Source organism: Euprymna scolopes, chromosome 43 (assembly GCF_053919585.1).
Source record: "Euprymna scolopes isolate OS-2025 chromosome 43, ASM5391958v1, whole genome shotgun sequence".
Classification (NCBI taxonomy): domain Eukaryota; kingdom Metazoa; phylum Mollusca; class Cephalopoda; order Sepiida; family Sepiolidae; genus Euprymna; species Euprymna scolopes.
In genome coordinates this window covers 22,955,368-22,979,440 of record NC_136524.1, presented here as the reverse complement: position 1 = coordinate 22,979,440, position 24,073 = coordinate 22,955,368, and the positions used below count along the sequence as shown (strand labels likewise).

Sequence of the window (24,073 nt, the reverse complement as noted above, 5' to 3'; positions counted from 1 at the left end):
TAAATAAGATCATCGAAATCATTGGCGTCATACCTTCATATATATTTTTATAGAGAATTGAATAAAGGGTTCAGTTCTAGATTCTGTACAGATTCGTTGAGTTCAACATAAAGATTCCTTAAGTTTGACAAGATGAACTTAAAGAAGGTCAGAGATTACATCAGCCAAAATGTTGCGAAAATAACACCCAAGACAATGAGAACAGCAGCCCAAATAATACTAATTATCAACCCTCATTTCCAAAATTCTGAAACAATTTAACGGTTATTCATGAAGGTTACATAAAAACAGCAAACAAATGGAACGGCTTTAAAAGTTGAATTTTACCATCTGCAACTCATTCGATAAATACAACAAAATAGAATGACATTTTTAGGGTGCATATTGTATACAAGATTCAATGGAACTTACTTGCATCTTATACATTTATTTGGACTGTGAATTCTTACAGTTGCAGCCTAAAAAGATAAAATACAACTAAAAATGATATTAAAAAAAAAAAAGTGTGTGCAACAACAAAAGATGAAGATAAAATCTCTAAGAGAAAATGCATTGAAAATAATTAATTTAAAATCTTTTTAAGGTTGCTTATCTTAAAGATATATTACTTCTATGGAAACACTAGCAATACTAAAACATCATCATATTTAATGTCTGCTTTACATGCTGGCATGCGTTGGATGACTTTTAAAAATTGACTTCTAAATAAACTAATCTCTGGCCAAGTCTTCATTTATCCCTCTTTCTCTCAAGTCCATCCTTATCACTTCCTTCCATGTTTTCCTTCACCTTCCTTGAAAACCCACCCAACTATCTCAATAGCTCTCCATCTATTAACCCAATCATCATCATTTTTGGTTCAACATTTGTTTTAAAAACTGATTTACAAACTAAGCTATCTCTGGCCAGGTCTTTATTTTTCTTTCTCTCAAATGCATACATATCACTTTTTGTTTTCTTTGGCATTCCCCTGTTAACTGACCATGATAACTCTAATGGTATACATCTACTAACCCAAGAACTCTTACCTATTCTTGCAATATGACCAAATCATTTGTCTGCTCTTCTGCATACATCTACCTATACTACCCTGATGCAATCTGATTCGTTTAAAGCTAAGCCTGTCTTTAAGACTTAGATTAATATTCATTGCGCCATTCTTATATCGATTCTCTTCAAACAATACATATCCTCAACCTTTGCTGCCTATATAAACATACTAGCCATATCTACCAAATGTTGCCAGGAAGTCTTTTTTTTTTTTTTTTTTTTTTTTTTACATAGGCATCACCACTTATCAAGGCCCAGAGGCCATGCGAGGATAAGGGTTAAAGAGTGTACAGTAGGCAATTGGACAATATAGTAATCGTTAGTCATGGAAATTTGGTAAATTTGTTAACTTGTGGAACTTGTTTATGTTGGACTTAAAGGCAATCAGATTGTAGTCAGCTGGAAAGCAGGAAAACGGAAGACAGTTCCACATGCATGCACTTCTAAGAAAGAAGCTTTATTCATGGAATCTACGTTTAGGTTTAGGCTTGTATTGCTTTTTTATAACATATCGTATTTTGAGGGATGAGAATTTGAGTAAGTCTCAGGCCACAAGTGAAAACTGAGAGCTCAAACAGTTCCTTTCATAAACGAGCCTTGAAACAGAGCAGACATCTTAAGTGCTCATAATGCCCGCTTCCACTTGGGATGTTAAAAATTGGGTATATATTAGTGTTGGGAATTGGAATTGGGAATTGAGAAAACCAGAAGTTTTTAAGGTATTGGAATCAAAAAAAAAAAAAATGTGTGCTTACTTTCCAATGCCAGAAACGATTCTTGTAATTGTTTATTATTTGGTTTGTTTTTATTTAAAACTTAATGTTCCATAAATGTTACTAATAGCTAATATATATGGATTTTAAACTACAAACATAATTAAAATGTATAGATCACTCACATGAGTGCTTTTTTACGTTCACAAAAACATATCACATTGGTTTTTATGGTAATCTAATGAAAAACAACTCTATAGAGAAATATTTAGTGATTTATAAAAAAAATCGGAATTGGAATGAGTAATTGTATCAAAATCGGGAATTTAAAACAGAATCGGTAATTGTATCAGAATTGGGAAAAATTTTGGTATTGTCCCATCACTAGTATATATAATTGCCGATTTGGTGCTACTGTCTAAAAAAGATTACAAACTGATTACAAATGAATAAAGAATTAAACTATAATTTTTTTTTTCTGTTATATTTTTCAACAATGATGACTGGTATCATGCAATGACACAAAAATAGTATTTTCAGTCGTGGTAAGAAAATGAGTTATTGCTGTGAATGTCTCATAAGGAAGCATTGGAGTATAATTGACTGCCTTTTGTGGAAATAATAAAATAGAGAAAAATTAGAAACGCCTCTTCTGTGAGAAAAGAGTTATAGGGAAGAGAAGAGATCATCCTTTTAGATTTGCTACATATTAGGGACCCTATGTCAGTAGTGATTAAGTTAGCTAGTGTGAACTTTGACAAGGGTCACGTTTAGTGCATGTCATGATAACTTTAATCTGCAAACAGGATCGTTCTCAGAAACAGATAACAAAGTTGAGGTAGAAGGCAACAGGTCAAATGGTAGACAAAACAGTTGAACGATGGCATAATGTTTTTGATATGAGAAAAACAAAGGATTTCACTTTAGTCTCTCTGCGGAAGTTGAGCGATTTAGACAACACCAATAATGTAGACAACTCGATAATCTAAGTGAAATGTTTACTTATATGTTCTCTGTTCGGGTACATCACTCATTTCAGTAAGTTAAAAAGTTAAGAAGTAAATAATTATTGAAACTAGCATTAGTCGCTTTCTCCTGAGTCCATTCTCTCCAAATAAAACCTTGAGGAAAACTCAGCAAACGTCTCCTTGTGTATTCTTTCTTTATAAAAAGGAGCTTATTTATACAGCAAACACTAGATAAAGCAACAACAATGAAAACAATAAAAAGAGTATGTATAAACATGCTGCACATATTTATAGGGTGTTTTTTAGAGGCAGTGTATTTTAAATTAAAATAAATCATAGAAAAATATTTTTATCATACAGATATGTGATTTATTTGGCTCGCTCGTATATGGCATAATATAGAGGTCCAATGTTCACATTAAATTAGGTTTTATTTTGGCAATAACACATGAAATGCTGGCTTCCAAGTGGTCTATTATGTCTGGTTTATTAGTGTAGACATGGAACGTTACATATCCTCAAAAAAATAATTTAATGGGATTAAATCATATGAATACAGTGGCCAGTTGATAGGTCCAGTTTGTGAAATTAATCATTCATCAAATGTTTCTCTCAGTAAATTGATCGTATCATTTGCTCAGGTGTCAGTCTCTTCATGATGAATTGCCAAACCAAGCCGAACTAAAAATAACCGATAGTTGCCAAATCTGCTATTAAAGAAAATAGAATTGTCAATTGAAAGTTTGCTGCTTCTAAAAAGAATCACCCTGTATAAAGAAGTTTATTTTGTTATTGAAAATATTACAAATTGCCAAACCACCTTTTTACTTTTGGAACGACTCTCATATGAGAAAGTGCGTTTCAGACAGCCATGCACAGCCATCATTCATCGCTGGCAAAAGTGCATTGAGAATGGTGGTGACTATGTAGAAAAATAAATTTTAAAGCATAAAAGATTGCTTGTTTTATTAGTACCACTCCCGTCTTTGTAGCTCTTCAACTTTCTGAATATAAAAAAGAATAGGTGGCTTTAGTTTGTGAACGATCTTTGTAGCTCTGTTTTGAGTTGAGATTACTTTGTTTTTCTTCTCTCTTTCGTAATTTTTTTTTCTGGGAGATCTAGACCTGTCTCGTCCTAAGCTGTAACCTGGACTAAATCTGTAGAGCCCATAATTCTAGTCAGTCAAAAAGAACAAGGTAATGTAACGCAGGGACTTCAACAGCAAAAAACATAATATTTTAAAATATTAAATGAGTTTTCTTACCTTATTCATTGTGTTCATTAAATTCTTCATCTTTATTTTTGCTAAAAGACTTGGGTTTGCATCAAATGGCATTCTTAGAAATTTTTCTCTTTTAATTTCAGTTTTATTCTTTGGTTCGCATTTAGAAATTCTAGTTGAGTCTGTAAAGATGCAAAAATTGTTTTAGTATTTTTTTAGTACGAGAATTGGCATGTATACAGAATAAGGACTGCACTCTTTACTGTTCTGTGTTAGTTAATGCCCCTATATCCATGATAGTATGGATTCGTCTGGCACTATGTAAGCCAGACATTTCTGCCATCGAGCAGAGAGCACACACATAGTTTAATTGCTTACAGTGAACCCCAGGACTCTTTCACTTTAATAGTGAGACCCCATAAACAGGGCCATAACATTTGCATAAAACATCAGAATGTGTAGCATGGAATTTCATGATTTGTGTTTTTTGCTTGCAAATGCTGGCCAATTGTTTCAGTAAAATCAATATTATTTCTGTTATTATGAAGATAATTCTATGAAAAATTAATTGAAAAAATTAAAACAATTTTTGTCATTACGAAAAAAAAAACTCAATGAATAATTATTAGACAATTTTTACAAAACTTAAAAAAAATTTAATTCAAATCAAAACAAAAAAAAATCACCCGTTTTAAGGTAAGTTTCATGAATAAATATTTATTTTTGTAATAACAAACAACTGATAGCAAACAAAAATATGTATCACAAACTATCACAAAAATATGTATCACAAACTATCACAAAAATATGTATCACAAACTATCACAAAAATATGTATCACAAACTATCACAAAAATATGTATCACAAACTATCACAAAAATATGTATCACAAAATATCACAAACTTTCATTCGGTACGTCCTGTCATTTTATATAAACTGCCCAGAAAAATCTGATGATAGCACTGTCCTTATTCTGCATAAGCACTAAATCGTTATTAATATTTTCATTCTCCTTTTTAAGTTTTATAATTTTCAAGTTATAAACATTGTATTTTTGTTTCATGGATGTACAGCATGGACACAATCCCCATGATAATGTGGTCCTGGATATGACCTTAAACTATATCCAGTGGTGAGGCCCCAGCTTGCAGGTTTTGGGGAGTGTGGAGCCAGCCTTTAATTACCATTGCTCCCAGGTCCACTCTGACCCGGAGTGGTAGTACATGTTAGGATCCCAACCATGGGTTAAATAGAAACTGATTTGAAAACAACAAATATATTCTATTAAAAATTTTTCTTCAAAATCTTTGGATTCGGCATTAAATAACCCGAAAAGGGTTGATATGCCGTAAAACAAAAACAACCAACCAACCCATGATAATGTGTACACACTTTGATGAAATGTTAGATGACCAAAGTTAAACAATGTTGAACCTGGTCGGTACTAAAATGGGTGATCATTTGGGAATTCCAGGTACTGTATGTGCTCTCTGCTTATCTCTGCATTGTTTCCAGTCATCTTGGACTTCTCCTTCCCATTGGATTCAGATCGTGCCAACTCAGGAGAGCTGTGGTGGAGGATTGCGCAACTCTTGCTTCACAATTACACACGCAGACACTCTTATAGGCAGTATCCATTGTTTCTTGAGACAAAATGAAAGGCATATATATATAGTACAATGTGCAATGCAGTGAGAAAATATATAAGGTCAAATATGTATATTTTCTAATAGTATAAGTTTGTGATGTATTTCCTTTTTATGGTTGTCCGACCTGAACATGGTTCCATGATATTATTTCACCCGTTTAATTCAAATGAATCATTTATTCAACAATTTGAGCAATGTAGTTTCAAGCTATACATGGTTTCTAGCAGAGATACCTTGCGTTGCATGGAGCAAAAATATTACTTATTTCTATTAAAGACTTTTATCTTTCTATCTCTGTATCCGTTACTTTATCTTTCTCCCAACCCCTCTTTCTTCTCTGCTTAGTCTGTGTAATGTCAGCATTTTCTTTTAAAATTAGTACATACTATGTGCCTTCAATGAGTTTCCAGAATTATTTTTGTATGCGCACTTTTATTGATAGTTTGTGACAAGGAGGGAGTTGTAGACTGATGCATTGTCCTGGTTGAAATGCCACTGACCTGATTTGAAGAGTGCTGGCCTCTTCCAACAAAATATCTTTCTAAACTCCCTTAACACCTCAATATAGTATTCCTTGTTGACTGTCTGTCCAGTGGGAATCCAGTGCATGTAGATCATGTCCATGCTGTCAAAAAAAGGAATCATCATAAGTTTCTGGGTGGATTTGATCTGTCTGGCCTTCTTAGGTCTGGGAGAGCCAGGATGCTTTGACTTGGAACTCTAAATCTGGATCATAGCACAAGATCCAGCTTTCATTGCAGGTCGCTAGAGCATCAAGAACTGCGAGATCTGAATTGATCAGCTTGACCATCTTCCTATTGTCATGACAACGACTTTCTTTCTGATCTTCTCTGAGCACCCTTGGGACAAGTTTGGTGCAAATCTTCCACATCTTCAGTTTCTCATGAATAATTGTATGTACAGTTCCCACACTGACATCAAACTGTGCATCTAATGTCTCTATACACATGACAGTCCTTATCCATGAAATTCTTTATTTGACCAATCAGCTCTGGTATTCTGACTTCCTTACTTCTCCCACACATCTCAACATCTCTCAGAGACTCCCTGCCTTCCTTAAATCTCTTATGCCACTCAAAAACTGATGCTCAATTCGTGCAGGATGGTCCCAAAGCAGTCTGAGACATTCCACACATTTCTTTGACTTTTTTTCCAAGTTTAAAATAATAGCATTTTTATTCTGTCACACTTCACTTTGAAATATTTTTTTGTTTGTCTTACCTCAATTTGAAGTATATTTTGTACGTCACATGTCAATTTGAAATAGCATTTTCATTTTAAAACGTGAAAATTCAATGAACGCATCTAAAAAATGTCAATTCTTGTTTATTACAGACATTTGAAAAAAATGCACAAATTGTTTTGGTATTAAAAGGTTTATCTGCTGTAATTCAGGAAGACAAGTTAGAATCAAATGAAAATTCTATTTTGGTAAAACTTCAAATTCTCTGCAGAAAAGTCTGGAGATTTACCAAGAATCCAACTTTCTGATCATATGAAAAATCATTCGCATCTGAAGCATTGTTTCAAAACTGCTGCCAGAAAGAAGGCCATTAATCAATACTCTAAAATTAATTCTTCTAAAGTGTCCTTATGTACAGATTGCATTTTTGAAATTCACCAGTTGTGACGATCAGGCTCCAGTAAGGTGTATTCCGTTTCCTGTAAAACAACTTTAAATATATACCTGGTTGTTTAGTTCCCATTCACTGCAACATTTTGATTAACAATCCTATGCCAGCTTCCTTTTGTGCGCCTTTGTGAACAATTTCCTATCCACTGTTCTGTCGATAAACCGGTTTCCCATTTTCTTTGTCATACTTCTTTTTCTTCTTCTTTTCCACCCTCCCCCCCAAAAAAAACTTGGGGGAGGAGGTAGGGAATACTGATAGTATCACATTATAATAAAATAAATACATTTTAAGCTTGACTTACCTGACAAAGGTTTTTCTGAAAATTTTCTCATAAATGTATCCAAGAAATGTTTTAAGGAATCATCTGCAAAGTTTTATAAATTAAAAAAAAAAAAACAATGTTAAAATGGATTCGTCCAAACGAAAATAGAATAGCTTGTAAATAACAAAAAACTTTTTTCTTGGACAAAAAATAAACAAGACGAGTAAAGAGAACGTTTTTTTTTTTTTGTAACATGAAAAGATTTGCCAAAATTAAATTAAAGCAAAATACTAGATCTAATATCAAGAACATTTTCATTCTGAATTCTTAAGGGAGGTAGTGTTTGATCAACACAGCTAGGGTGCCACAGTATAAAATACTGTTTTGTTTTTAAATTCCCAAAATAGTTTTTCATGGTGAATAACTGATGATCCATAAAATAATATTACAACCAGCATAAATTCGTTAAACCAAATTAATATAGGGATTGCAAGCAATCACTTAATTTATAAACAAAGGAATTGTACAACAAAGCACTTGGGATTCAAATTTTTTAAAAGTTTTTTTTAAATATTAAAGGTTGAAACACTTCCAAGAATATATATATATATATATATATATATATATATATATATATATATATATATATATATATAATGTTTGAATTTGCCCAATTAGTCTTGAAACAATTGTAACTAACAATGAAATACACTTTTTGTTGCTATCAATTCTTTTTTTGAAGTCTTGGTTTTGTTAATACAGTATATGAATGCTCAATTATGAAATATGATAATTTTGTAGCTTACAATTTAAGTCATCTCTCTTTGGCGTAAAATTCATTGGTATATGAAAATTTACTGAATTATACAAACCCAGTAAAATTCGTTATATTACAAACAAGTCTATATATATATATATATATATATATATATATATATATATATATATATATATATATATATATATATGTGGATTTTTTTAACAATCAATTTTAATACCTTTTAAATGGTATTATATTGATTATTGTACCAATATTAACCTCGGTTTAGCTCAATGAGAATTCAGAGCAATATAATTTATACAATCAGAAAAAAAAAAAATATATATATATATATATATATATATATATATATATATAATGCCTGTCACTTCTTGACAGAAGAAGACCATTTTTCCTTTTCCTTATTGTTGATTATTTATCCATTACTATGTACTTTTTAAAATATTCTTTTGTTTTTGTTATTTCATTTAATACGTTTTATAACCTGTTTTTATTTTATTTTATTATATATATACATTTATACACATATACATATATACATGTGGAGATGTGATCAAGATGCATCAATTTCTATCAGCTGTGGGACCGAAGGTGGCTCTCCAGATCATCCTTGCTCTTACACAGGCTGTTGCAGAGGTCAGACTTTAAGTGAGACTGATGGACACCAACTGTTACTGCCTTATTGTGGACATTCACATGACACTTCAGACCTCCACTTGATTTGCAGACCACAAAGCAAATAGAACATCTGTACTCTGCAGTGTTTTCCTTGTCAAAGAAAGACTGATTTCCATTGTGGCTAGCTAGACCGGCTCCGGATAAAGTCATTTTACTATATAAATCACAGACATGGTTAAGCACAAAAGCCTCTGACAGATCTGACAGATTTTTCTTCCAGATATCACACTTCATTTTTCATTTTTGCATGCTCATATTTTTTCTTCTCAAAACTATTACAACCATGATAAACCATAGGGCGCCACCTTTTACGATCATTGGAAGCACTGTCCCAACTAGACACGTCAATACCGTGAGCTTTAAGATTATCCTTGATGTTGTACTTAAAGTGTTTCCTTTGTTTATGTTGTGGATGCTGTCCTTGTAAAATTTCACCATAAAACACGCTTTGGCAATCTCTCATCATCCATCCTTGTTAAATGTCAAGCCCACCTCATCTGGTTGTGAATAAGCAACTTTTCGATACATGGTACGTCAGCTCGCATAAGGACATCCGTATCAGGTAGACACAAGTTTCACCTGATGCCCAGAATGTGTCTCAGAAATTTCTGGTGCACTCTCTCCATGACTTTTATGTGTCTACCATAAGATGTCCAGATTTCAGAAGCATAAAGCAGAGATGGTAAAATACAAGATTGATAAACACTAATCTGTGTATGAAGGGTTATATCTCTGTTACACCATACTCGCTTCTCTAAACTACCAAAAGCTTTAGTGGCACACTGTATCCTATAGTTGACCTCAGCATCTAGGGTTCCATCTTTGGCAAGAGTGCTACCCAGATTCACGAATGTGTCAACCACGTTACGCCTTTGGTTGTTGACAAAAATATTTGGTTCCACATACAAACTACCGGGTGGAGATGTAAACATGACCTTAGTCTCCTTAAAGCTAATAGTAAGCCCAAAAGACTATGAGCCATAAGATCAGGATCATTTGCATAGAGCAAGTCACGAACCAGGTGCTTGAAAATGACGAAGATCAAAGACTTTACCTGTGGTTCTGAAATGCAAATAAACACCCAGAAAACAATCCTTAAAGACATAGGAAAGCGTAGTTGCAGAATAAATAGAAAAAAGTGTAGGTGCTGGTATATCACTCTGCTTCATACCATTGTCTGATAGACACCCATTGAAGTTTAGGCAGGCCTTCATATTAGTGTGTAGCTCCCTATGTAACCACAGAAATTGAGGTGGCGCTCCCAACTTTCCCAGAATTGTCCATAGGGCATTTCTGTTCACCATATCAAATGCCTTAGTCAAATCAGCAAAAACCTGACAAAGAGGGACACAGTGTTCAGTACATTTCTCCTGCAACTGCCGGGCAGAGAACATCATGTCCGTGGTTTCTCTGCCTTGACAAAAGCCACTTTGACTTTCTGGAATGACAGTCGGACAAATATACTTTAATAATCTATAAAGTAGAACTTTGGAAAATACTTTGCCAACTGTTTCCAACAAACTTATCCCATGATAAATTTCACAATCGGTCTTAGACTCCTATAAGATATAAGAATTGCATCAACCCAGTCCTGATGACTGGGAACACCATTCCAGGCATCAGTAATAAGATGAAGAATTTCATGAACAAGCTTATCACCCTCATGTAAGAGGACTTCCACAGGAATACCATCAAGCCCTGGAGGCCTCCCAACGTTCACTTCCTTGATTGCATCTCTAATTTAATTCTCAGATGGGAACTCAAACATTTCATGGATAAGCTTCTGTTGTGATAAAAATTCATTGATGCCGTCCTCATCGACATTAGAGGGGTTGTTAAAGAGATAAGAATAATGCTCGGTCCAACGAAGGAGAATCTTGTTAGGATCCTTTATAAGGGCAATTCCATCACTTGAGAGTAGGAGAGATGTAGATAATGTTTGAGGACCAAAAACTTTTTTAAGCAAATGGTACATGAGTTTGAAGTCTTTACGATCAAAAGCCATCTGGATTTGGTTGGCGAGTTTAGCCCACCACTGATTGGTGGAGTCGCCTTTGGAGAAGACTTTTCTTTGCTTTAAGTGACTGTTGGAGGGATTACCGATTTTCATGAGAGGCATGATTTTATGATGCAACTCACTTTTAGCACTTAAGAGTTGAGTTATTTCAGAATCATTTTCATCAAACCAATCCTGATGTTTAGATTTGCGGAAGCCAAAAACATCCACAGTTATATCATAGAGTATATTTTTAAAATGTGCCCATGCATCGAAAAGAGTAGAATTAACTATGGATCAAAATTTTTCACGTACACTTAGATCATCCAGCTTGGATACATCAACCCGCCTGGGAATCTTATACAGATTTTTAAATTCCCACATAACAAAAAGTGATCTGTGCTGCATTCAGTTCTATGCATGACATGCACACTACAAACCTTGCAAATCTGCTCCCCTGGAAATAATGTAATCAATTAAGTAACTTGTTTGGAACGAGGATGGGTCCAAGTAAACCTATGGACATCATTGTGGCTTAAGAAAGTGTTACAGATAGCAAGGTCAAACTGAGTGCATAGATGGAGAAGATGCAGATCATTATTGTTGACCTTGCCCACACCAAACTGGCCGAGAGAGTCCCAGGTGTGATGATCCTTGCCCACCCTTGCATTTAAATAATCCATGAGTAAGATCTTTTCAGATAAAGGAATAGAAGAAATAGTATGGCTGAGATCTTGGTAAAACGCTGTGATGGTGTATTCATCATGCCCCATGGTAGGGGCATGCTCAGATAAAATCGCCATATACCTACTGAGTACAAGAGGGAGGCGCATTATCATAATTCTATCACTTACACAGATTGGCTGTTTAATCCTCTTCAACAAACCAGACCGCACTGCAAAGCCAATCCTACCTTCTCACCTCAGCCCCGATGGCTTTCCTTTCCAAAAAAAGGTGAATCCCGAACCCACTTCCACCAATTGATCTTCATCACTCAAGCGTGTTCAGACAATGTCACAATGTCTATGCTGTACCTAGCTCTCTCTCTCGCAACAATAGCTGTTCTACGCTCAGGTCTTTCACTATCTAGGACATTTCTTGGTAGATTGAATTTAGGTCATTATCTTTTCAACGAGCCTTCAATTGTTAAATTCTGATCAATAATTGCTAAGATTTCAAACACAAAATTGACAAAAAGGGTGGTATATCTAAACTATGTCAATCGTTTTATTGTAGATTAGTAAAATATCAATATTTCACTAAATATATGTAAAAAAAAAAATAAAAATTGTATCATCAAAGGACTGCTTTAAGGTTAGTTATTTCCCAAAAATTTTATTCATTACTTACCATATTTGAAACTAAACGACTTAGATCTTTCCTCTTTAGATTCCTCAATGTGATGACGACATTTTTTGATAAACATCTCTTTCTCTTTTTTTTCTTTGATACATTCTGATGAAGTGTTCTGGAAAAAAATAAGAATAAATCCATAAGTACAGCAATATTTATTAAGCAGTACACATGAAAAACTTAAAATGGCTTAAAATATCTCAATAATGGCATCTTGATAATCTAAGAAAGAATTATTTTGATTTTTAAAATTCTGACTAAAAACAAGGAAGTTACACTGATAAATTTATAATACGAGTCTGATGACCAGAAAACAAGATAAAATCTAGGCAGGTCATGGAGAAGTGTGCAGAAGAAAAGGATTCACTGGTTTGATCGCATTAAAACAATGGATGAAAGTTTTTGGGTTAATAGATGTAGAACAGTTGAGGTAGCAGGGTGAGTTGGTAGGGGAAGATTAAGGAAAATGCAGGGGAAAATGATAAGGTTGGATTTGGGAGAAAAAGGAATAAATAAAAACCTGGTGAGAGATAGATAAGTTTGGAAGTCAATTTCTAAAAGCCGGCCAACACATACCAGCATGTGAAGCAGATGTTAAACTGATGATGCTGATTATGGTGTTATTTTTTTATTGCTATATAAATAACACAATATTTTTTATATATCCAATAGAATTTGATGATGCTTTGTCTATAGTAGATACCAATCACCTCTTAGTGTTCCAATTTATTTTTATTTTGTTTTTGCAAGGAAGTCACCACTTATCAAAGCCTGAAGGCCACTCGAGGATGAGAATTAATGAATGTATGGCGGTAGTTTAGTAATCGTTAATGGTGTAAATTGAGTAGAATTTGGATTATTTAAGGGAACAGTTCAACAAGAATTTGTTTACATTAGACTTTTTTTTTACAAAGGAGTCATCACTTATCAAGGCCCGGGGACCACTGGAGGATAAATAGGAAGCATCATCATCAATCACATCATTCATGTTGGACTTGAAGATGACCAAATTGTAGTCAGCTGGAAAGCAGGAAAGCAAGACAGAGATCTACACTTGTGCAGTTCTAAGAAAGATGCTTTGTTCATGCTATCTACATTTAGGTTTAGGTACAGATAAAGAGTAGGGGAAATTATTGATAGTGGTTTCAACTAGATGAGTGTTTTTTGTGAAAGTCAGGTAAGGGGTGACCATAGATTGGAGATAAGACGAGCATTTGCCACGAAAATAACAATAAAGCAGAGACAGGCTTGCAACGTCTCTTTTGTGAGAAAGAGGTTGCAGGGAAGAGAAAAGGGCATCCCCCACTAGGCTACGAAGTTTATTTTGAACTCTGTCAAGGCAGGATAAGTGCTTCTAGTAGTTCATGCTCAGATGTGGCAGCAGTACTCCAGTCCTTAGACATACTTGGCTCTTATTCAGGTAAGAATTGCATCAGTAAGGAACATATTTACTGGCACGGTAGAACAATCCCACCATTTTTTCAGCAGCCTTGGCAACAGATTTGATGTACATGTTCAATTTCAGATCAGAAGTAAAAGTCAGACCCAGAAGCTTGTCAAATCATGAAGCCTCTCCAAGACGAGAGTCATTCATTTCAACTGATGCCAAACGGAGATCAGAGCATTGAGGATATAAAGATAAAAGCTTGGTTTTAGAGGCATTAAAATAACCCAGCCACCTCTTTCTCCATTACATCAAGTGATCAAAATCAGAGGAGAGAGAATCAGAGAGAATTTGATCATTTATGGCTTTTGAAGTGTTGCCATAGATGGTAATGTCTACGAATGATCTTAAGATGTGATTTCGGATATCATTAATATAGATCAGGAAGAGAGTTGGGCTCAGGATGGACCCCTGAGGGACTTCAATATTAATACTGTGAGCTTCTGATTTCTGTCCATCAACTACTACTCTTATGAACCTATCAGAGAGATATGATTTAATAATTGAGAAAACATTTCCAGCTATATCGTAGCTGGAGATTTTGTGGAGTAGACCTTTATGCCATACCCAATCAAAGGCTTTTGATATGTCAAGGGCAATTGTCTTAGAAAGGAAGCCTCTGTTAAGAGATTCGCTAATCTTATGAGATATAACTGTTAGCACATCTGCTGTAGATCTAGCAGATAAGAAACCATATTGCATGTCAATGAGGAGGTTATTTTAGCTGAGGTGGTTGACTACTTCTCTATTTAACATAGATTTCTTTCTCTACTGATTAGTCTGTATTGAGAGAGCATACTGATGAAGTTTTCCAGGGTGTTGGGAAACAATTCTCCTTAAAACAACCGTTAAACAGCTTTGTAAGTATGGGAACTAGTTCTGGTTGAAGCTTTTTGAGGAATGCCGTCAAGGCTAGTTGCTTTACTGGAATCAAGGTTTTTGATTAGCTTGGCAACATCATGCATAGATATTTGTATGTGGCATAGCGTGTTTTCAGACACAGGAGAAAATACAGGGGTTTGGTGGGCCTGATCGCATAGAGTAGAATTAGCTGCAAAGTTTTTGGCAAAGAGTTTGGCTTTCTCCGATACTAACGAGATTATCTCAGGTCCATTGATGATGGTTGAGATAGAGCACACACTTCTATTATGAACCCTGTTTGTTATTTGCCAAAATTGGTGGGAACCAAGCCACTGCTCAGCTACTTTGAACTTGATATACTGAGCATACAAATCTCTCTCATTTTTTATTACTCTTTTACAATGGTTGCTGGCAGTCCTGAAAACGGCTTTAGTTTCAGTACATCTATTATGTTGAAAGCAATGGCAATAGTGATTTCTGTGCGCAATGGCAACAGCACATTCTGGAGAGAACCATGGCTGGCTGTTAGGTTTTTGTTGGAACATTTTTGAGGGTATGAAGCAGTCTATACCTACAATTGACCATTTCATCAGGTCTGATACTATAGAGGACACATCCTTTTTAATGCAGAGGTAGGTCTAAGTCAGCCATAGAGTATCGATATACTGTACGATGGAGAGGTATGTCGGAAAACTTATTACATTTTGCTTTTATCTTAATGGAGACAACTGAGTGGTTGAAAGATCCCAGTGGGGACAGAACAGAAGATGAATATATCTCAGGGCAAGTTGTAAGAAAAAGGTCTAGGAGACTTGCATACTGACCATCAGTGTGGGGCACACAGGTGGGTTTGTGAACAATCTGAGTTAGGTCATAAGCAATGAAGAAATCATGACAGAACCTTCTCACATTATCTATTTTGTTTGAGTAGGTGAACCATTCTGCATTGTGAACATTGAAGTCTCCACAGCCATGAATGTTAGCCGAAGGATGAGCAGACAGATTGTGGTCAATTTTCTCAGATATGCTCTTAAAAATAGTTACTCCACTGTTATGGGGGTGACAGAGGGCAAATATAAATGCAGTCGTGTGAGCAAGTGCAATCCAAAAGCACATGTAGGGCAATTTAGAGTCTTCTCTGGAGTTGTGCCTACCATATGGAAAGCCATCTCTAATGTAGGCACATATTCCATGCCCATAGCGATCTTGGGGGTCAGATTTGGATGTCAAATTAGAATATCCTTTAATTACAAACTCATCTAGGGAAACAGTTGGTCCAATGCCAGTTTCGCTCAGAAAGAATAGGTCTGGTTTGGTCTCCTGTAATTGGATTTCAACCCCTGGAAGGTTGGAACGTAGACTTCAGATGTTGGAGAAAGAGACATGGTAGTCTACATTAAAAGTTCTGGGTTTAATTTTCAAAGATGTTTCATAGTAGGAGTCATCTGTTGTAACTACATATTGCCAATAACATAGTACAACAATAACAAATAGAAATTGGTTAGTAAGGAGCAAAATTTGCTTCAAATGCTTGAAAATCCAATAAGATAATGTTATATGTTAGATTACTAGAACATTTGAAACATACAATATCTAATTTGAAATATACAATATCAAATGTACAATATTAAAGTTTAAATGTACGACAAGATAACTTTATATCTTAGATTACTGAAACATTTTACATTGTTTTCTGATTGGGTTAAATTAAGTAGACAAACATAAAAAAGGCACTTTTTTCTTTCCTGTCCTTTTTAAAATATTTTGTTTGAACACAAGTGTTTCCTGCTAATTTTATCTTTAGTAGACTTGACAGTTTTTGAGAGGAGAAACTTTCTTTTTAAACAAACGAGTCATTGTTTTACTTTAGCCGTTTTATTGCGTTAAAGTTTTCCATTAAATATTTCTCACAATTCTGTTTTCACTGTTAGTGAATTCAATTTTTTTTTTTTCATTTATATCTTTGTAAGATTCCAGTGTTTGTTTGTTTTTGTTTTTTATATTTTTTATAGAAATAGCAAATCGTAATAAAATATTTTATAATTACACTGTTTAACATTCAAAAAAGTAAAGAAGTCTGTGCTCATTTGCAGGCATACAATTACATGGAAAATCTATTTCTAACCTTTTGTAAAATTAGGTACAGTTTTTTTTTTTTTTTTTTTTTCAAAATTATCATTTTCAAGAATTTTACAGAGAATCTTAGTGATGCGAGTGATAAATATGATTTCAGATTCCATCAGAATATTTCAGTAATGGAGAAAAGTTTTAAAGAAAAATGGGACTCTGGCATGTTGACAGATTACTGTTGGATGACACTCAACACAGAAGGGTTAAGCAGACACATGATAATTCTGTGTTTGTTCATTCATAACCGATAATAATAAAAAATGATTTACTGTACATGATGTCTAATCTAAAGAAAAAAAGGTCAGATTTCGGTCTTATGTGGTATGTAGTTTTTTTTTTTCATTTGAAATTTGTTGCACAATGTTATTATAGCAAAATTAAAAGGTTGCTTACAACTACAGCAATAGTAAATATCATCAATAACATTTCTGAACTTTTTGAGACGAACATGAATAATTTATACTGTGCGGATTATTCAGAATACTGTTCTCATCTTGAATGTTATTCGCACAACATTTCGGCTAATGTAATTTCTGTCCTTCTCCAATTTTATCTTGCTGAATTTGAGAATCTTTCTGTCTTTTTTTTTCATTTTTCTTCATCTTTTTCTTCTGGGGGGGGGGCATCCAACCAGATGTCTGACATTTACCTCTATTTTAGTGAGTCCAACGAAGAGATCTTTTTAGGATTCTAGCCGTCCCTTTCAGTGCAATCATTTGTATTTCACTTGCACTTGGTTCACAGGGTATACTTGCTAAGTGCTTTTTAAAGTTCTTTTTTGTAAGCCCAGTTGCTCCTATGATGATTTCTGTCAAGTTTGGGTATCTGTATGAATTTAAGATGGAATCTTTTATTTAATCCATAGAGGTGGCATGCTCTCATTGCATCAGCCATAACTGAATCAAGGGTGCCCATAAAAACATCAAATGGTCCAGCTTGATTTTATTTTTCAAACATTGATCATTTCTGCTAATTAGTACTACTACTGGAATATATTTTCGGATAATATCTATTTCATCATTAAAAATATTTCTGTAACTTTTTTTTATTATGTAATACTCCTATATATTACTAGTGGGGGTACCCGGCATTGCCCAGGTGTTTAGAGGTGCGTGTGCTTTTGGGTCAATAACAAGAATAAACAAAAGAATAATAAAAAATCGTTGCCTGGGTGTTTGTATCGGGGGGGGGGGGTAATAAAAAAAGTTTTGGTAGGTAAGTAGGAAAGATCAAACCCGAAGGCTTGAGGCAAAGTTGGAAAATAAGGTGTGAAAAAAAATGGGCAACGTTAACAGCTCTTCTTTCACTTCTGAAAAATATTAAACTGGAATAGTGTGTGTGTGTGTGCGTGTGCGTGTGTGTGTGTGTGTGTGAGTCAATTTGTATGAAATGGATGGCTATGTGAAGGCAACATGAAAAGAGGAGTAAGAATGAAGTACAAAAAAGTAAAGAAAGAATAATTACCGTTTGCGAAAAATAATTATTAATTATATGTTGACATTGAGATATGTTTTTTATGAATTAAATAAAAAAACTCAAACAAAACAGAGAAAAACAAACACAAAAGCTCATGTGCTAAATAGAAAATTTATGACTTCCTAATATTATTTTGCTAAAAAACATTTCCTCTGATGAGATGATCCATTTATTGAAAATCCATGGATTAAGGAAAATTATTTAAAATTTTTGTATTCATCATCATCATCATCATCATCATCATCATCATCATCATCATCATCATCATCATCATCATCATCATCATCATCATCATCATCATCATCATCATCATCATCATCATCATCATCATCATCATCATCATCATCATCAACAACAACAACAACAACAACAACAACATATTTTTCATTAATAAAAAGGTTTCTGTAGCTCAACAGTGTATGACTAGAGCTTTTAATTTAACATGTAAGACCTAAACTATTCAGGGAGCAACATTTAATATACCTATCAGAAATAGTTTTATTTGCAACCAACTGTTTCTACCCATCTCAAAAACATGCATTATAATGATATACAACATAATGATTTTTCATGAAAAGGCTTCCTCGGTGAATAAATTGTCAGTAAATAACACATTTTTTTATGAATATCGATCTCTAAATGACTAAAGTCGTATACTATGTTATATATGTGCATGTGTACATTGCTTGTGGTGTGTTTATGTATCAGAGGATAGTATTACATTTTCAAACAAATCCATAATGCATAGCATATATACTATACTTATCTGCAATATAATATAATACATGATATATACTAATCTTATTGGAAAGAAATATATTTGTAAACAAATCACTGAAAAATTAAAATACATCACATATTTAGGTACTAACCCACAACCTGATCTAAGATCGAATCAGCATCTTATGATAGTTTATAGTAAGCAGCCGGAAAAAGCTGATGCATTGATGCATCAGTATATGAATTTTTCATTAACAGAAAAAAAAAAAAAAATCACTTATCTGATAATATTCTTGAAAAAGAAAATTGTTTGTGATCATTGTAATATAAACAAAATGTTACCAAAGAAAGAAAAAAATATTTTATTGAAACTTTTCTTGTAAAAAAGAAACAAACCTTCTTAGATACTTCCCATAAAAAAAGTAGCTGTGATTTTTCTTCAGTCTCATGTAATTAACTTTAAAAAAATTATTCCTCTGAAACATTCATTGAAAATAATTTTTGTCATAAACATTTCTGAAAACAAAAAATAAATAATTCTTTCATATAATTCAACTCACAGAAAGTCTTTTCTTGTGTTAAAGTTTTGTTTCCATTGTTTTAAATTTATCATCTAACCATGTTCATGTTAGCTTTTCCAGCAACTATTCCAGCTACTTATCGTGAACTGCCAGAAGATACTGATCTGGCCTTGGGTCAAGTTTTGGATCAGTACCCATATTACCAGTCAAACAATCAATTATTTACATGAAATTTCTTGTTTAATGAAATTTATTTTGGGGATGCATGTGATAAAACCACATGCCTCCTCTCCCCTGCTTGCTAACCACCAACCCCAATGTGGTTTCCATGGTCTTTTTCTCTCTCATTGTCTCTCACATTGGCAGTTGCTGAGGAAGTGCACACTGGTTTACAAGTATGAAAAGAAAACATAGAAACCACATTCGGTGGATGTCAGCTGGGCTCTTGGTGTGTGTGTGTGACACCATTGTGGAAAAAGTCTGTAAAAGCCTCTTTATTGTTGGTTGATCAATTTATCCCCTCATATCGACCTCATAAAGCTTTTCCGATCTTGTCCAAGCTACAACCTGCCATCAACTACATCAAACTTGCAATTCTCCTCAACTCATAACTGTCCTCAACCGTTGCAAACTCAAAGATGTCTGTAAACCGTTTCAAAACTCACTGCCATTCTTAAAACACTCCGTAAACTAACTTTAACTATACTAATCTTATGTCCTAATTACCAACACACCTTGATTAACAATCCTATTTCAGCTTTCTAGTGTATGCCTTGGTGAACAACTTCCTATACCTTTGTTTTGCTGATAAACTTATTTTCTCTTTTTTTTTTATTTCTAACATTTAAGGGCGGCGAATGTCGATAGTATCACACATGATTAAAGAGAAAATTAAAATTTCCTGTTCTGTAGAGGGATTGAACTGATAACTTTCAGATTATGAGATATTTGCATTCAATACATCCTTCATTCCATCCATCCACAGTTTCTCATTTCATTCGCCCTTTGTAGTCATCTATTTGACAGTAGATGAACAGGAAGATGCTTACGCACAGATCACCATCATCATCATAGTTTTTCGGATTCATGAAAAATTGTTTAAAAAAACAGGTTTCCCAAGACAATAGTCAGGGAAATTTCCCGAGGCAGCCATTTATGCTTCCCATCTTTCCTCTCCAAAATGGCATCTGTCCTTCCCAACAAAAGTGACACAAACATCTAATTGTTCTTGAACGAAGAACAAGAATCATTAATATCTCAACAAAAACCTTTTCACAAGTATTATTTGCTCTGACATTTCGTCTTTGCTGTCTGGCAAATATTTTGTAAATTCTTTATTCTTTGCCATAATTCAAAATTTTCATTGGAAGCTATTTGAAAAAAAAAAAAAAAAAAAAAAAAAACAAGCAGCCATTCATCCTGTCCCACTCCCAAATCCCTGGTTTATGGAATAAAAACGAAAATTAAACAAATAAGGCATGAGTTAATACTCCTTGCAATCACTATCATTTGAACAAGGATAGCATGAGTTGAACCCAATTCCTTCATTATTATACCTGAAACTTAAGAAATCAAAACTAGTGAACACACAAGTTATCTCCCTTGCGACCACTACTACTTGAATAAATGTAAGCAACTATTAGTCATGACTTTTGATGGATTTCGAGAGAAGTCTAATGAATGTACTTTTTAGATACTTGTGAAAATGTATAATGTTTGTCAATTTGGTGGTGGGTTAGTCTGCATAGAGACCCCCTCCCCCAGAATTTTCCTGAAAAGACTGGAACTTCTTTCATATAAGTAACCATTGATCGTAATAAGTGATGAAATGATTCCAGAATTTTCCCCAATTCCAATACAATTACCGATTCTCGTCTAAATTCCCAATTCCAATACAATTCAAAATTCTGATTCTTTTTAAATTTCTAAATATTTAATTTGAGATTTTTTTTTTTTTTGTTTTAATTTTCGAATTACTGTAAAAATTCTGTATAATGTCTACATATATTTTACAAACGTAAAAAATACACTTACGGGAGTAGTTTATATTACACAAGTAGATCTTTCTAAATATTCTTTCTCCGGCGTTTTCCTAGTAATTGATTGAAAATTATAAGACAACTACAGATTTATTTCTCTTTAAAAACAATGACCAGCTGCATTAGTTTGTCATTAATTGACAAAATGTTATTTGTATTTTTTTTTTTTTTGTAAATATGAAAATACTCAACGGTTGGTATGCAAAATAAGGCAGTGTAAGAACAGAATAGTTTATAAAACCTCCTCTCTATGTTAGGAATGAGTTTCTAAATAACAATGTTACTATTTGGAAAACCATTCTTAACATGAGGGTCAGAAGCTTCTTTTTTTCTTTTTTCTTTTTAACTATTCTGTACCTTTTATCTAGCAAAAATGTTCATATTTTATTCTGTTTATACAGATTTGGTTGGTTATTGCTTCTGTCAATTTAACAATATGACTGAACTTATGTATTCATGACATGAAAGTTTCATCTCTCTGTTGCAGATATTGATGGTGTAAAGTTCTAAGAAAGCAACACCTGTAATAGATGTGTTAGAAGTAGAGGTGTGTTATTCCTGGCCAAAGTGCATTGAGAATGGTGGTGACTATGTAAAAAAAATAATTAAATTCAGGAGCACAAAGGTCATTCGTTCTTATTGTACCACTTCTGTCTATGTAGCTCTTCAACTTTTTGAACTAATAAAAATATGAGACTTTAATTTTGGAACTTCTATTATATAATATATTGACGATTGGAATACAAATTAAACAGACTAGAAACAGAATAGTTAACAAAGCAAATTAAAAAGACAAGAAACAAAACCCTCTCTCTATGTTAAGAATTAATTTCTAAATAAATATTATAATTCTTTCATAAATAATTGAAAATAGTTGATGATTGGAATGCAAAATATAAAGACTGTTTAGAATAGAATAGGTAACAGAACCCCCATCCCTATATTGAATGACTTTTTAAATAATAATGTTAACAAAGCCCCCTCCTTATGTTTTGTCATTAATTGACAAAATTATATTTAAATGGAATGGGATCCTTGAACTATTTTGTACCTTTTATCTATTAAAAATGTTCATATTTTATCCTAATTATAAAGATTTGGTTGGCTATTGTTTCTGTCAATATAACAGATATGTAGCACATCGATTTGGTTTACTGTAAAAAGAAAATCAAAATACATATAATTATAGTAATTATAGTAAATACATATAAATTATAGTAATAAAATGAAGAAATGAACTGCAGATTAAAGTCAAATTTTCCTTCCCATCAGATTCTACTTTTTTAGGCGATTATGTGCGAACATCTTGAAAATTTTGACAGAAATAAAAAATGTCATTTTAGCATTTAAAATGGAAAATCAGTTTTGTATATGAATTTCACATAAAATTATCATCACTTCCGGGCCATTTTTACTTGTTAGGGATGTTAACTAAATTTTATTTTTACTGCTAAAGTCAAACTGGCAAAGTCGTAAAACTATGTGCAATCACTTAAAAATACTCCCCCTCCCAAATAAATAAAGCAAAATAATTTTTTGTTAACTACTGTAAAATGCTAGAATACGTCAGAAATGTGAATTCATTCTATATTAAATTTACAAGTGAAACAGATCTCCATTCTAAATTCTTAAATAATTGCTTATATTGTTCTATTTTTATTCGAGATGTTCACCAAAAAATTAGACCTTCATCTTTGTGAAGGGGGAGGGGAGTAGCTCACCAGATAAAAGCCCACCAAAATAATTCAAACACAGGCCAAAAAGCTCAGCAATGAGAAAACTTAATTTTTAAAAATTAAAAGAAAATATTTTATATTTATTTTTTTTTTTTACAATCATAAATGTTATTCATTTTTTTTATTGCCAATTTGCAATTATACTCTTTTATTGTGAAAGAATATAAGATATCATTAGAGCTCTACACCTTGTGCTAATTACCCAACCTCAAATTACCTCCCCCCCGCCCCATGGTAGTTTCCATGTTTTTATGTGATTACATGTAAACAGCCTGAAAAACTGTTTCGAAAAATTAAATAAAACAATAAAAATCAGTTTTGCATATACATTTAACATAAAATAATAATCACTTTTCAAACAAGACAGTGTTTTAAGAACATGTAAATTATTTCTGCTTTTTTTTTTATCTTGGCCATGTTGATGTTCCTGATCAAACTTTAGTATAAAATATATCATTGTTAATTAATATAAAATATATCATTGTTAAATTAATTATACTAATGCAGTTCTAAGAAAGATCATCATCATTGTTAAATTAATTAGTATAAAATATATCATTGTTAAATTAATTAATATAACATATATCATTGTTAAATTAATTAGTATAAAATATATCATTGTTAAATTAATTAATATAAAATATATCATTACAAAATTAAATTATTATAAAATAAATCACTGTTAAATTAATTAGTATAAAATATACCATTGTTAAATTAATTAAAATAAAATACATCATTGTTAAATTAATTAGTATAAAATATATCATAGTTAAATAATTAATAGAAAATATATCATTGTTAAATTAATTAGTA

The 24,073-nt window shown here is 33.0% G+C and overlaps 1 protein-coding gene across 3 annotated transcripts in view; it reads right to left on the bottom strand.

The window, feature by feature from the left end:
• The window catches only part of LOC145268234 (uncharacterized), a 150,057-nt gene that overhangs the window by 53,852 nt on the left and 72,132 nt on the right, over positions 1-24,073 (bottom strand). For 2 of the 3 annotated variants that reach the window (XM_080123556.1, XM_080123557.1), the window contains exons 3-6: positions 12,328-12,445; positions 7,562-7,624; positions 3,997-4,136; positions 412-458 (exon numbers count right to left, since the gene is read on the bottom strand). In XM_080123556.1, the coding sequence (XP_079979682.1) occupies positions 412-458; positions 3,997-4,136; positions 7,562-7,624; positions 12,328-12,445 (368 nt within the window). The remainder of the gene's footprint in view (positions 1-411; positions 459-3,996; positions 4,137-7,561; positions 7,625-12,327; positions 12,446-24,073) is intronic. The other variant, XM_080123558.1, reaches the window with a different exon arrangement.